The sequence below is a fragment of the Acomys russatus genome, chromosome 8 (genome assembly GCF_903995435.1).
Source record: "Acomys russatus chromosome 8, mAcoRus1.1, whole genome shotgun sequence".
Classification (NCBI taxonomy): domain Eukaryota; kingdom Metazoa; phylum Chordata; class Mammalia; order Rodentia; family Muridae; genus Acomys; species Acomys russatus.
Genome location: NC_067144.1, coordinates 29,227,050 through 29,243,475, shown reverse-complemented (window position 1 = coordinate 29,243,475; position 16,426 = coordinate 29,227,050). Strand labels below are relative to the sequence as shown.

At 41.4% G+C, this 16,426-nt stretch overlaps 1 protein-coding gene across 10 annotated transcripts in view; it reads left to right on the top strand.

Annotated features, from left to right (window-relative positions):
* Positions 1-16,426, top strand: part of Phldb2 (pleckstrin homology like domain family B member 2) — a 218,099-nt gene that overhangs the window by 93,914 nt on the left and 107,759 nt on the right. For 9 of the 10 annotated variants that reach the window (XM_051150005.1, XM_051150002.1, XM_051149998.1 and 6 more), the window contains exon 2: positions 9,274-9,403. In XM_051150005.1, the coding sequence (XP_051005962.1) occupies positions 9,274-9,403 (130 nt within the window). The remainder of the gene's footprint in view (positions 1-9,273; positions 9,404-16,426) is intronic. The other variant, XM_051149997.1, reaches the window with a different exon arrangement.

The window sequence follows — 16,426 nt, the reverse complement described above, 5'->3', positions numbered from 1 at the left end:
TCAGTGAGAGACCTTGTCTCAAAAACTAAGATGGAGCTTGACTGAGGAAAAGCAACACACACACATACACACACACACACACACAAACTTGCATACACATACACTCACACACACACACACACACACATGCATAAACACATACATAGAGACAGAAGCACACACAGAGACATAAACAGAGGGACATGCACACACACACATGTGGACACACACATATGGACACATACATGTGTACACACTCACACAATGGGGTGTGTGTGTGTGCTGAAGAGATGGGTCACCAGTTAAGAGTACTTTTACTATTGCAGAAAGCTGGTATTCAATTCCTAGCACCTACATGTTGCTTCATGACCATCTGTGACTCAGGTTCCAGAAGGCCAGACTTTCTCTTTTGATTTCCATGAGTACAAGGCATGCATGGGATGCAGGTAACAGTGATAACATAAAATAAATAAATAAATAAACAAACAAACAAATAAAGCTAAAACAAATAAGCAGGACAAGTGCTGGAGAGGCAGGAAGGGGGAAAAGCCCCTATCTATCCCTTTTAGGAATTTAAATGGGTTGAGGCACTGTGGAATTCAGTGTGAACATTCCCCCCAGAAAACTGAAAATAGACCTACCACATGACCTGGCTATCCCACTCTTAGGTATCCACCTGAAAGACTCAAGGCAAATGTAGCATAGCAATGTGTGTACATGTATACGAAGTACAGCACAGCTGTCCAGTTAATGTATCTGCCTCAGTGTCCGTTTGCAGGTGAATGGCTAAAGAAAGCAAGAGACAGATACACAGCAGAGTGTTCCTTCACTATAAAGAAGAAGGAAGGCAAGCCATTTTCAGGAACATGGATGCCGCAGGAGACCATCACCTTAAGTGAAATAAGTCAGATTCCAGTGTTGTATGCTTTCTCTCACTCATGGGTTCGAGATTTTGCCAAGATTACATAAAACCTGCAGGAAGTGGGAGAGAAATGGAATGGAGAATGTAGTCCGAGTATACAAAAGGCTTGTGCGAAAATGTTTCTGTGAGCCCCATTACTGTGCTTAATGAACACATGCCAATACAAATAATTTAAAATTAATCTATTTTAAAAATAACAGTAGCAAAAGGGAAGCGAGTTCTGCCAATGGAAAAATGCTGGGGAATAGAATGTCAGCTATTTACAAACTCCTCCAAAGCACGGGCGCCAAGGACTCCAAGAAACCTAGACCATTCCATAGAAAGAGACTAATATATTTACACTGGCGCACTGCTGGAGGGGTCCAGGGAAATATCCAGTCATATCTGGGGGAAGATTTCAGAAGATATAATGAGGACAGATATTCTCCAATAAGGCATGACAGTTACGAGGCACGATAAAAAGGGAAACAAACTATGGGAGACATGAGAGTAAAAGGCCCCTTTCTTCCCAGGGTCTGACTGAAGCATCTCAGCTGGGAAGCAGGAGTCCAGAGCAGTCACCAGCATTGCTGTGAAGGCTGCCAACACAGAGCTAACAATCCCATACATAGACCTTTTGTGTTAAAGCAACAGTGAGCCAGGCTTAAGATGTGAATTGTGTATGACGTTGGGCAGGACCTTCCTCTTTCCTCCAGTGTCCACATGTGGACATATCCCTCCTACTTCCATGCACCTCTTTTTCTTATAGGTTTCACGCTGATGCTTATATTAGAATATTCTTCCTAAAATCATTAATTCCATCCACATGGACTCTGAAGGTTGTTTAAAGTGCATCGTTCCGTGAATAACTTTCTCTGCCTCTGGGGGTAAAAGTATAGGAGGCACAGCTCCCCCCTGTCTAACTTGGTTCCATAAACTGGCTAGCTTCCTGAGATTCTTTTCAGTGTCCGAGCCATGATCCCTGGTTTGGCCTGAGCTGAGGTTTCTAAAACATAAAGTGACTCTAAAACAACAGCTTTCAACCTTCCCCATGCTGCAACCTTTTAACACAGTTCCTCGTGTTGTCGTGACGCCAACCACAAAATTATTTTTGTTGCTACCTTATAACTTTAGTTTAGCTACTGTTACGAATTGTAATGCAAATGGTTGTGTTTTCTGATGGTTGATCCTAGGTGATGCCTACAAGAAAGTCATGCGACCCACCTGGGGGTCGCGACCCACAGATTTGAGAAGCCTTGCCTCCTTTACCTGTCCTCCCCAGAGGCTGATAAAATATATATATTTAAATATTTAACTACACTCTAAACAACCTCTTAAGTCAATGTGGATGAAAATTTATGATTTTATGGCAAAAACATTTAGTTACAAAGGAATGTCCAGGCTTTGAAATTTAAAAAAAAAAAAAATCTCAACAAGCGTTCTATGTAATAATCTGGCTGGTTTCTAGAAAATCTCAACCAAGCCTGAGGCAATTGGGTTACTGACCCCCGCCCCCAAAAGAGCAAAGAGTAACACAAAGGGGTACAGCTGTGCACTCCGGAAACCTGGTTAGCATTTGCTGGAAGGGCAGGCTTTTTGACAAACTGACTTGGAAACAAGTCAGATCTGAACTTTATTTTCAAATTGCACTTTGGGTCTAGGAGGAACTGAGAGAAGAGTGACTACTCTGACATAGTCCTATCTTTATGGCTGGCTTCAAAGCCTTCACGCTTCAAGTAAGATAAAAGCATGACATCACTTCCGTGGTTTGCTCCATGCTCAACCAATTAGCCATTTTATGTGTCTGGCAAGATGGATTTTGTTTGTGGGTTCCCTGTTACCGTTTTCCGTGAGGTTTTATTCAGCAATGGTGGGGCGCGGGGAGGGGGGGGGTGGCGCGGAGAGGAGGAAGTCTAGGAGAGGCCACACACTGTGTTCCTCCAGACTGAGAAGAGGCTAAAGAGACGCACGTCCAAATGGAACATGTGTTCCGAGGCTGGAGGTTACTGGGACGATCGAGCAACCCTGGCCTTTATAAGGCGCTCCGTCAGGAACCATTTCCTGATTTGGATCTTTGAACTGCAGTTTGCTGGAGTGTTTTCTTTGAGGGGTTACACATCAAAGTCTGCAGGATCTTGGGTAGTATCTGCACAACTCATTTCCATTAGGCTTATCACTGAATTTCTTGGTTTCCGTGTTCTATTTCTACTGTGTTATTACATCACTCAGCTAGCACCTCTAGACTATAGCATCTGTAGCAATGCCTAGGAGTAGCAGAGATAGTGAGCACCCCCTCTCTCTTCTCGCTTGAGTGGAAACCCCCCTACTGTTTCCTCATTAATATATATTTTTGGACCAAGGAATTGTGTTTAGGAAATACAAACCAATTCTTATTCTGTTGAGTGTTTTGGATTCTGTTTTTAACTAGAAACAGGGTCATATATTTGTCAAAAGTTTTGTTTTATATAGCTCTGGAGATAGTCATGTGATTATCTTCATTTACATATATATTATATTATATTATATTATATTATATTATATTATATTATATTTATTCATTTACCTTGTGTATTTTCTATCTTATATTTGAATGAGTAGATTTTGTCATATTGGGTCATTCTTTCATGTCAACAACAAATCTTACCTTGTCATGGTATTTTTTATTATTATTATTGTATTTGTACATATGCACACTTGAGTGCAAGTGTGTGCATAAGTGTGCTGGAGCCCATAGAGGCCAGCAGAAGGCCATGGACCCCATGGAGCTGAAGTCAGAAGTGGTTATGAGTACATGCTAGAAACCAAACTCTAATCCCGTGCAAGAGCAGGACGTGTTCTTGACCACAGAACCACCTTTCCAGTCCCGTGGTACATCTTCTAATGTAGAAATGGATCCTGTATTCTAAAACCTAACCTAAGTGTTAGGTAATATCTGCAGTGATGTTTGATGATTACTTGGAAATATATTTACCTGGTAGAATCTGTTTTCTCCATATTGTTTTTAGGAGAACAAAGTCCATGAAAAGGAATTTGATGATAAGAGAACACAAGGGAAAGGGTTTTATGTAGTGATGGAGAGACCTGACTTTCAGTCCCATAGACCTTGAGTGCCTAATGTGACAACTGATGTTATTATCTGGTCAGTTATTATCTGACAGTGTTTAGCTCTTGCCTCTGCCAATCTTAATTTCCTCAAACCGCAACCTTCTTTTCTAAAGGCTATTTTGGGGTAGTTTCAACTTTATAAAGTGTACACTTCCTGCAGCTGCCAGTTTGCCTATGCTGTTACACATTTCGTTAAAATAGAATCACACAATGGGTAAGAGCTCTTGCATCCAAGTCTAAGAACCTGAGTTCAAGCCCTCACCCATACAATGGGAATTGAGAAATGAGCCCTTCAGGCTGTCCTCTGACGTCCAAGCACATAGCTTAGCATGCAATATGTTTGCATACCTTTAAAACGTATTTCTATTTTGGGTTCCTTATGTCCCTTTGTCCCTTCTCCACCTCAATCCCTTCCAACACCCCAACACCAGGTAAGAGAGAAAGAAGGTTAGTGGGGAGAGGGGGTGTAGTTTTCCTTAGCTATTTCCTGCTGTCCAGGGTCATCAGGTTTCTTAGGCTGGGTCAAATCCTTGTTTCCGGATATTTCCAACTTCTCTTCAACCTGCATCAACAGCAACCAGCAGTCTTCTTCTTTCTCAGAGCCCCCCAGTCTTTCCCACTGACAAAGACCGTGCCCCCCACATGAGACAGTTCCCAGCTGACAAAGATCACGTGCCCCCTCACAAGGCAGTTATCAGCTGTGGACAAACTGGAGCAGCCCCCATATCCCACACCTGGGATTAAAACCAAAACATGCCTACACATACATGAAAACTTTCACAACACACACGCATCCACGTGCAGTCACAAATTAATAAGTATTTTTTTAAATAGAATGACAAAATATATCGCAGTCTTTTCTGTCTTCTTTCACTTAGCATAATGTGTCTAAGGTTCAGACATAATAGGATATTGCGTCTTTCTGTCTGACAATACGCTGCTGTATAGATAAGTGGCATCTGACTTAGGCATCCTCGTGTAACGACATCTGAGCGGCCTGCTCTATTTGGCCACTATGAATAAAGTGAGTAACATTAGCATCCAAGGTGTCATACAACATCTTTCATTTCTTCTGGGTGTGGGCTTAAGAACTGGAGCTTCTGGACCCATGGCAGCTCTGTGTTTAACTTCTTAATATACATTTTTAAGCTCTCTCTCTCTCTCTCTCTCTCTCTCTCTCTCTCTCTCTCTCTCTCTCTCTCTCTCTCTCTCTCTCTCACTGTCTCTCTCACTCTCTCTCTCACTGTGTGTGTGTGTGTGTGTGTGTGTGTGTGTGTGCATGCCACATATGTGTGAGTGCCCTCGGAGACCAGAAGAGAACATGAAATTCCCTGTTGCAGGTGGTTGCGCACCACCTCATGTGGGTTCTGGGAACAAACCTTGGGTCCTTGTAGAAGAACAGGAAGCACTCTTAACTACTGGGCTGTCTCTCCATCCCATCCATGGTTAGCTTTCTAAGGAACTGACTGACATGCTATTGTAAACACCCACACTTTACATTCACACACACACACACACACACACACACACACACACACACACACACGAGCTCTGTAATTTTTCTCATCTCCTCAAATATTTGATATAGTGTCTTTGTCATTAAAGAAATCACGCTATGTGTGAGGTGGCATCATATTGTGTACTGGTGTGCATTTCCCTGACAAGTCGTGATATATCTATACAATTTCCTTAAAAATATGACTATTGGAACATTTAAAGAGCTTTAATTTTTAGAGTTCTTAATATGGTATACATGCAAGTCTCCTATTGGATGTGTGATTTGCAAATATTTTCTCCAATCCTTGAGGAATTGTCTCAAAAACAAGGGTTTTTCATGTTTTTTCCTTTCTTTTCTCTCTCTCTCTCTCTCTCTCTCTCTCTCTCTCTCTCTCTCTCTCTCTCTCTCTCTCTCTCTCTTCTCTCTTTAAAAGACAGGGTTTCTCTGTGTAGCCTTGGCTGTCCTGGACTCACTTCGTAGAGCAGGCTGGCCTCAAACTCACAAGAGATCCTCCTGCCTCTGTGTCCCAAATGCTAGGATTAAAGGTATGTGCTACCACCGCTTGCCTGGCACATGTTTCTTTTTAATACCATGAAGTTCATAGGTCACCATTTGTCTCCTGTAAGAGTTTGTCAGCCTGGTAGACTTTCCATGGAAGATTTGTGCTGGCACCTCACTGACAAAAGTGATGAGAGAGCGTGAAAACCTCTCACTGTCACTGATCTACCTTCCCCTCGCTCTATTCATTCCTTTAAAGTGAGCTCTAATAAAGACCAAACTCCAACTCTGTTCTTTTTTGTGTGTTTGTTTGGTTTTGGTTTTAGTTTATTTGTTTTTTGAGATAAGATTTCTCTGTGTAACAAGTCCTGGCTATCCTGAGCTCATTTTTGTAGACCAGGCTGGCCTCAAACTCAAAGCAATCCCCCTGCCTCTGTCTACCGGAGTGCTGGGATTAAAGGCTTCGTCACAACGCCCAGCTTCCAACTCTGTTCATAACCATGTGTTTTTCTCTCTTTCTTCTCCTGGGATCTTTCTTCATCTTCTTCTTTGCTTGATTTCTCTTCCCTCAGCCATTATACTAGCCTGTCTTTCTTTCCGCCATCTTAAGGAAAAGCAGCATCTCAGGACCTACCCCCTCCAGCTGCCGTCTCTAATCACCATCTTTACTCCTCATTTCATTCTACAGATATATTACAGCTGAGTTGGTCCAACGCTGAACAGTCTCACTCCACATCTGGTCCATTTCCTGTATTTCTATTCTCAGATAATGGTCCCTTCATCCATCTGTTAGTCAAATGACAAAAAAAAATTTCCACTGTGCTCTCCTACCAGTACCAATAAATAATACTGTCTTATTGAGTTTTTATTCCCATGTATCTCAGTCAGTGCCTTGTTTTCATATATATTTTTTAAATTGTGTGTACATGTATGTACCTGTGTGCATGCACAATTGTAGATGCCCATGGAAGTCAAACTTACTGGCTTCTTTTGGAGTTACAGGCAGTTGAGAGCCACCTGGCATGGGTGCTGAGAAGTGAACATGGGTCCTCTGCAGGAACAGTACACAGTTTTAACCACTGAGCCATCTTTCTAGCCCTATGGATCTTGTTTTCTTTTTAAAAATAATTTATTTATTACTTTTTTATGTGCATTGGTGTTTTGTCCTGCATGTATGTGTGTGTGAAGGTGCGGATCCCCAGGAACTGGAGTTACAGACAGGTGTGATCTGCCATATGGGGCTGGAGAGATGGCTCAGCAGTGGGGAGCACTGACTGCTCTTTCAGAGGATCTTGTTTTCTTAAACAAATGCCCAGGCTTCATTTATTTATTTATTTATTTATTTTTACTTTCTTGCCTCTGAAAATTGTAGACTTTTAATTTATTTGTTCTACACCCTGTGCTGTCACCATTGAGTAATAGTCCTCCTTGATACATCAAGAGCAATTTAAATCAAACTTGCTACTTTTCCAGCATTTAACTCAAAGATGGGGGGGGCTTGACTTTATGAAATAATGTATGCTTCTGGTTATGTGATTATTGATAACTTTTAAAATCTTTCCTAGCCTCTATTTCTTTGTGTAAAATATAATGGTCATGGTTAGTATGAAGCATCATTGTAAGAATTAAATGAGAAATTACTTTGCACAGTATATGCATGAAAAGTAGGAGCCTTCTGTGCCAACAGAATCACTCCATCTTCCCCAGTGTGAAGAGAACACTGGACACCTGACAGCTACAGGGATCCTGCCTCAACATCCAGAGTTTCTCAGGAAATCCTTTAGAACAAGACTGGTTTCCTTCTCCACAGTATCATCTTCTGCAAAAGCTAAAAGTAGCAGTAAACAAAGTACCTAACAGGGTGGGTTTTAACTAATAAGCATAGGATGAAAAATAGAAAATAAGTCACAACAAACCAAAGAAACTAACTTACTGTTCTTTTGACCTAACTATTGCTCCTTGCATTAGTTTCCCTTTATTTGGGTTTTCAGTTCCAATGATTTTGGAGGCTCATAGTCAAGTGTAGTGTCAAACTATTAAATGAAAATTTCTAGTCACGAACAGCTCATGTTTTGAATTTCACTCCCTTGTGACTAGCGTTATTAACTCACTCCATCAAATTTCACCCTGCCTTTGAGATGAACCTTCCTTTACCCAGAGCATCCACACCATGCTACCCTACACTGATCACTTGGTTGCTGTCTTAGTTATCAGATTGCTGTTTGTTATACTGTAGCACTCCTTGTTTTGCTTACTAATGGCCTGAGGGGAAAAGATTAGTAATTGTTATGATGAGAGTGTGAAATACCCCCTATTAGTACATGTGGCTAACCACCTCGTCCCCACCTACTGGCCATTTATGAAAGGAACCTTCTAGACCTGGGACCAACACAGTAGACATGGACTTTAGGGTCACAGCCTGAGCATTATAACTCATCTGGAGTTCCAGCCCAGTTACTTTTCTTCCTGAAAGGACTCATATACTCCCATTACCAGAACTGCTTCTGTTGCCATGCCTCCTCCATGACTTGATGGGCGGCATCCCATGAACCCCTGAGTAAGAATAAGCTCTCCCCCTTAAGTTGTCTTGGTCAGAATTGCTGTCATAGTGAAGAGAAGAACATCCAAAATTGAGACAAGGTAATTGTCATATTCCAAGAAAAAGTCTTTATTTCCTGGAAGTGTGTGAAAATTTTCAACCTAGTAAGAAAGTAAAAGGTAAAATCATATACTGAAGATGCTGAGATCTACAAGAAGTTATTTTGAGAGAACAAGAGAAAAAAATCACCCACATAACTTTTGTTATAGTATGTTGTTACAATTATATCTTATTTTTTACTGTTAAAGTCTGACTATGCCTAGTTTATAAATCACACTTTTTCACAGACTTGTATGTAAAAGGAATATGACATATACAGGTTTTAGTGCTATCTACGGTTTCATATTTCAACGGGAATCCTTTTAATGTAGCCCTCATGCATTAACTAGAGCTATTGTATTTGTTTGCTGGTGTCCTTTTTTTTAAAAGGATGACAACTAGTCTCTACCCAGGAACTGTGTTTTTGTTGATGGTGATGAGGCTGATGTTTAAGTATTGTTGTTCTAAAAGAGAGTCACTGATGAGACACCATGTTGATGCCTTGATGTCTGCTTTTCAGCCTTCAATAGCAGTTAGTGTTTCCCAGATGTTTAACATCTGCATTTCACAAATGAAGCATTGTTAACCTTCAGTTTTCTTAGGTCCACTCAGCCTTCAAGTTCATAGCGCCTATTTTTTTCTTGATGAATACAGGTTGGCATGGATCCTAAGGTCTCCTCTGAGAATCATCAGAAGATCCTGATGGAGGAAGAAGATGAACCAAGAGAGGAGCCCAATGATGATGGAGCTGATGACCCAGAACACTCCAGTGAGAACTTTCTTAGTGTGTACATAATTCTTCAAAGTTTTTGGTGAATCACAAAAACCGATTAGGGTGAACTGTGCATTAGTTCCTTTTCTATTACCATGGCAAAGCACATGGCCAAGGTGACTTCTAGAAGAAAGAGCTTATTTGTGCATACAGTTCCAGGGGGATAAGAGTCTGTCATGGCAGCAAGCAGTAGCCATGGCTGCTGGAGCAGAAGCTGAGAGCTTATATCTTGAACCACAATCACAGAGCAGAGAAAGCAAACTAGAAGTAGCTTGAGACTTTAACCTCTAAAGGGAAAGAACCTACATCACACACACACACACACACACACACACACACACACACACACACACATGCACGCACACACATGCACACACACACACACACACACACACACACACACACACACACACACACACACACACTGTGACTTATGTCTTCCAACAAGGATACACCACCTAAACCTACAAAACACCAACTGACTACCACAGGCTCAAATACATGGGCCCATTGGAGCCATTCTCATCCAAAACCACCATAAATTGAACTCTTTCTAGTATAAATGTGAGAGTCTAAATTATATGAGGAAGACAGACAATATCCTGAAGCAGGTCATCTCAGCTCATTGCTTTAGTTAAGAGGTATATTGTTTTAAAGATTGTATTTATTTTATTTTTATTTTGTGTGCATTGATGTTTTGCCTGCACGTATGGCTGCATGAGGGTGTCAAATCTCCTGGAACTGGAGTTACAGACAGCTGTGAGTTGTTATGTGGGTACTGGGAATTGAACCCAGGTCCTCTGGAAGAGCAGCCAGTGCTCTTAATCACTGAGCCGTCTCTCCATCCCTAGTTATTGGTATTCACTGTTCCTTACTTCACCTAAAACATGCTGAAGATCAGTTAGACCAAAGTAGCCACATATAAAGGATAAGGAGGGAAGGCTCCTGCTTTCTCCATGCTCTCCCCTAACAGACCGCCATAGTCTCTCTCCTCTTCCCACAAGGAGGAATGCTGCCATCATGCTAAAGTGTTCACATGTAGCCTACTGCTCACATCCTCCCAAGCAGCTCCTGAAAAGCTATCTTCTTCAGAAGGCTTTTTCCATGTCCTTGGCAGGATAGAAAAGTAGCAAAGTATTTCATACTGCTATGTTGTAATCATTCTATCTGTACATAGGCCATATTTAGTCATTCATCAGTCTTTTTAAGTCAACATCCACACAAAAAGGAGTGGTATGGGGTATAAAGAAAACGGCACCAGGAACTGGCCATAACAGAATACTGATCTTGCTCTTTCTTCCCAGAAAGGATCAGACTCAAATCATTCCAGCCCATAAGGCTTATAGTCCTTGTAGAAACACTCACCAACTATTCTCTGCTATTCAAAAAGAAATAAAGAGACTCATAAAATATGTATGTTCCTCGTTAATTTTATTCTGTTTCAAATGATTTAGTGACCACAGGACTTAGAGATACACTGGGTGTCTTGGAAATCTCCTGAGGTCATCTCTGCACTTTGACTCCCCTGGTGTTAGGAAATTGTGATCGCAGATGAGATTGGGGTTTCCACTCAGTCATTCTGCATAGTGCTAGGATCAAGGAGTAAAACTGAAAGCTTTTATACCAATGTACTCCAGAAAACTAAAAACAAGCATAGATTCGTATTCTCTCTCTCCCCTTCCTCCCTCCCTCCCCCTTCCTCCATTACAGAATTTGTGTGTAAACAGAAGGAATCCTCTTCCTCTTTTGTGAGAGTTCACAAGCCTATAATGTGTAGGGAATGTGTATCTTGAGACAGAAGATAAAAGAGAAAGATTGCAACACAGTCATACTTTGATACTTTGCTGCCTAGCCAAGACCAGACTTGGAAAACCCTTCTGAAGAAGATAGCTTTTCAGTTGACTGACCGGGTAAGCTGCTTGGGAGGTTGTGAACAGTAGGCTACATGTGAACAATTTACTACGATGGCCGCATTCTTCCTTGTGGGAAGGGGAGAGAGAATATGGCGGTCTGTTAGTGGGGAGAGCCTGGAGAAACCAGAAGGCTTTCCTCCACAACCTTGCTTTCATGTGAGTCTAGGGATTCTTGATTCATTTTGTCTTAAACCTAAATGGCTGGAAGGGGTCACTGAAGAGTTCCATAGCTACAGCAATGAGGTTAGGTTTTCACTATGGATGGACAATTTATATAATTATTCCACAGACAGAGTGTTTTTTATCATAGCTGAGTCACAGGAGTGGACATAGAGGGGAGCATTAGAACCCTATAAGCACAAAGCTAGAATTTTGTGAAGAGTGAAGGAAAGCAATGAAATAACTAAAACCTTTAATTTGTGGCATTGATATGAGAAGATTCATTTAGGGAATTATCATTCCAGTGTTTATCTGCCTCTACCTCCTGAGTCTTGATATACAACCGTAAGCTGGAGTTTCAAGACTGGGCCTTCAAGATGACTTAGTGGGTAAAGGTATCTGCTGAGAAGCCAGAAGATTATGTCTGCGTGCATACATACATACATACGTACATACATACACCATACACACATACACACACGCATACACAGAGAGAGAGAGATGCAACATTTAAATATTTATCTATTTTGTTTTATGTATTTGAGTGTTTTACTTGCACATGTGTCTGTGCACCTTGTGATGCCTGATGTCTGAGGTCAGAAGAGAATTCAGGTCCCCTAGACCTGGAGTTGTGAACCGCCATGTGTTATGGGAAACAAGCCTTGGTCATCTAAAATGATAACAAGTGCTCCTAACATTGAACCATCTCTCCAGCTCCGATATATGTAATTTTAAAGACAAACAAACAACAAATAGACTTGAGTAATTCCTTCGAGAAACCCTGCACTCATTCACATCTAAGATCAAAAGCACAGAATGTAAGGTTTGATATTTTCAGTCTTTTTTTCCCCACCCCATGTGATAGGTATAATGGAATGGGTAAGATGAAAGTTATATACATGTAAATGCAGGTTTATTGGGAGCAGTGGAAGAGGGAGGGAGAGAGAAAGAGGCGTGCACAGAGATAGAAGGGAGGGGAAGGAGGAGAAGAGCAAGGGGGAGGGAAAGAGGTAGGGGGAACCAAATTATGTGGATTATATACTGAAGAACTTCTGGGAATAGGAAAGTCCCACCCCTGGGCTGCAGAGTCCAGGGCAGAGGGCAGGGTATGCTCCCTATACCCTACAGAGTCTCTTCCGTACAGAGGGTAGGGCCTAACACCATGGATCTTTGCTTCTCTTTCTGATTCTTATGTCTTCCCTGGCTTTGTTGAGTTTTCCACCCCACACCTACTGTCTACCCATCCCCAGACCAGATGAGGCTCCCTGGCCTCTTCCCTCTTGTGGTTATCATAGCTATCTAATGAAGTGGGAGTCAAAATAACAAATGATCAATGATGGAAGTGAGATGAAGAGAAGAGTTCTGCTGACAGATGTTTGTAAAGCTGAGAAGTGTAGGTTGGTGATAGAGTGCTTGCCTACTATGTGAGAGGCCCAAAGCTGGCCCCAGGGCTGCTAAACAGACAAACAGACTAATGAAAATAACTGGTGGAAATGATGTGATTCGACCATGGATTGTTACCGAGGATTAGGGAGGCTGACATTTTCCAGACTGAGGAGTTGGGTGACTGGATGTGAGGCTGATCTTCCATTAATTGCAGAACGCAATAAAGAAGGAGGACTGAATGGGCATCGGGGAAGGCGATGATTGTCTGCATATGCCTCCCTGTTGGTATGCAGTGCATGACCCCGACACTTCTCCACCTGTACCTATGCCATCCTTTCTCATATTGAGGACTGTGAGATTTGAGTGGGAGAGAAGAGATTGATACCTCCAATAGACCACAGCATTCTGCCATTTGCAAAGTCCCCAAACAGTTTGCAAGAAATGCTAAAGGCCCGTGAAAGCTACACCTTTCTTTTGGGAAGTCATTGTCAGTGAATTAATAGTCGTGGGTCATGTTGTACTCCATGGACATAGGCCCCTCAGAACTGCCTTTTAAGAAATTTTCCACATAGGTAGTCACTTTGATAACTTTTGGATGTGGAACCAAAGCAGCTTTCTGTAGTGAGAAAACACTAGTGTCCTTAAGACCCTGTGCTGATGGCTCACTGACACCCAGCACCCTTGGGGGTATAATGTGATTTTCCTCCAACTTTAGCTGTAGAGGGTAAAGAGGCAATAGAGAAGATCCTCAGACCTTATCTAGGATTTGTTTGTTTGTTTGTTTGTTTTAGAGGAAATAGATCCCCAGAAAACTCTCTTCATAACCCTGGTGTAGAAAAGAAATGCACTCTTTTAGACATATTGATATATGCTTCTTGTGAACAGTGGATTTATTTAAATGCCTGTAACTTTCCTCTTATGTTTTATTAAGTTGTTCATCTTCTGGCAATGGTAATTCTATTATTAACCCTGAAAGTGCAGTTTATTCCTATAATGATGCTAAAATTCTGGAGATGTCTCTTGGTTGGTATATTCAGTTTTATGGGCTGTTCTGTTTTATGAGACAAGGTCTCACTGTGCCACCCAGGTTGACAGAGAACTCATGATGCCCTTGGTCTCCTGAATGGTAGGATTAGTTTGGTGCCTCCATGGCAGGCTTTCTAGAAATTATGTCATTCTTGTAAATATAATATTGATGTCTAAGGAATCAATCTCCTGGAAATCAGAAATAGGAGACTGCCATTACCAAAGGCTTTAGCTCATTTATGTTTTAAGTGTGCGTGTGTGTGTGTGTGTGTGTGTGTGTGTGTGTGTGTGTGTGTGTTATCATTTGAACATAATAAATGTATTTCTGTCCTTTTCAGGCATATTTGTAGCTTACAGAAACTCTTGTTCTTGAGAATAGTTAGAAATTCAAGTAAGTCTAAGGATATGGTACCAGTCATAGACATAGTTGTCAGTATCAAAATTAATTCTTTAATCCATTGACACATAGTGGGCACTAAACTTAATATTTAGTCAGAGCTAGGGGCCATATCATGATATTTTAAATGGCTGTCACTCTCAGTCCCTTGAGAAAAACATTGAAATTATCCTTGTAAAGTAGGACACTTGAAAATGGTCAAGCAAGCAGGTCTAGCCTCTGGGGACACAGTTGGGTATATCACTAAATTTCCAACCAAACTGTCTTAGTTATGGTTTCTATTGCTGCAAAGAGCCACCATGACCATGGCAACTCTTATCAAGGAAAACATTTAATTGGGGCTTATAGCTTCAGAAGTTTAGTCCATTATCATTATGGTGGGAAGCATGACAGCAAGTAGGCAGACATGGTGCTGGAGAGGTAGCTGAGAGTTCTACATCTGGATCCATAGGCAGCAGGAAGAGAGAGTGACACTGGGCCTGGCTTGAGCATTCGAAACCTTAAAGCCCACCCCCAGTGACACACTTCCTCCAACAAGGCCACACCTACTCCAACAAGACTACACGTCCTAATAAATAGTGCTACTCTTTATAGGCCCATGGGGGCCATTTTCATTCAAACCACCACACCAACACTTGACCCAACAACTAAATCATACCTGTTTCATGCATAGTTCTGTAAGAACTTTTAGAATCTCTGACTGTGGAGATTTAGAACTTTTGGAATCTCAGTGTAACATGAGAAAAAATAAGATGACAGTGAAAAGTGGGAGAGACTGCAGTGTCCAAAGTGGAAATCTGAGAATGTTCAGTTGAGCATCTTTGACAAGGGATACAGCTCCGACTTAACACAGGTGGTAACCTTTCTAGGGCCTTACTGGAATATAAGTGGTGTAGCTGGAACTCATCTTTCTCTTGCATCCTCTTTCTGATTAATCAGGATCTACTTCCTACCATCACTGTTTCTTCATGTGTTTGTCAGGCAAGGGAAAGCTCAGACCAACTTAGAGAAAGGAAATGATATAATTAAAATGGTATTAGATAGGAAGTCTGACATTCAATTCTATGTCTCCCCAAGCCCCACTCCCAAATCTGAACCCAGTTTCTTTTTTTTTTTTTTTTTTTTACCTTCTCCTCCCTCCTCAAGTTCTTTCTTCTCTGCAGGCTGTTACCCACCATACCCCAAACCTCCCTTGGACCTACTGTCATCCTGGATTGCTTCCACCATACTTTATGTCTAGAAGAAAGTCCTTTTCCTATAATATGAAAGTCAATAGATATGTTATTTTATGAATTCATTGATCACAGAAACTCTCCTTATACTCATTTATGTCATGTTTTAGGAACTATATGTGTTAAAGTATAGCACCAGGCTATAGTTATACGCTGGTCAGTAAAACCCCTCTGAAGAGCCATGTCATCATCTGCACATCTGTGCACACTGAACAGAATGAACACAGAGGTGCTCAGGGAAGTTGACTTTATTTTGATAATGTTTTATGTTCTGAAGCCTGGTCCCCTCTTTGGAGCTACCAGAAGTCTCTAGTACATTACATGTATTATTGCAGATGAACTTGAAACCATGGTATGTAACTGGATGGATGGTGAAAAATTGGATGGAAGGAAGAATAAAGACCATTAGAGAGGAGTGAATCTGTCTTCCCTGCAATAGCAAAGAACACAGAGCTGTTATTTCCTGTAATTAAAAAAAAAAAATAACACAGGAAAGCCCACATCTTTGTTTTAAGCCCTCCATGAATGAAAAGTGATTAAGATTAGAGAACTGAGCCAGAATAAATGCAGCTGGAACACATTAATAGGTAGAACAGACACATGCACAAGTGCACACATGCACATGCTAGCATGTGTATGCATGTGCATGCACGTGCACACACACACACACAGAGGGGGAGGGAGGGAGGGAGAGAGAGAGAGAGAGAGAGAGAGAGAGAGAGAGAGAGAGAGAGAGAGAGAGAGAGAGAGAGAATTTTTTTCCTGCCTGACTACAACATATGCTCACAGGGGGAAAAAAATGAGATCAAGACACAAAAACACTTTGATGCACAAATTCATGAGATCAAATGGATTCAGACCTTTATTTTAATTAGAGAACAAACCTTGTAATAGCTTAAACTTAAAACACCGCATTGGGGAT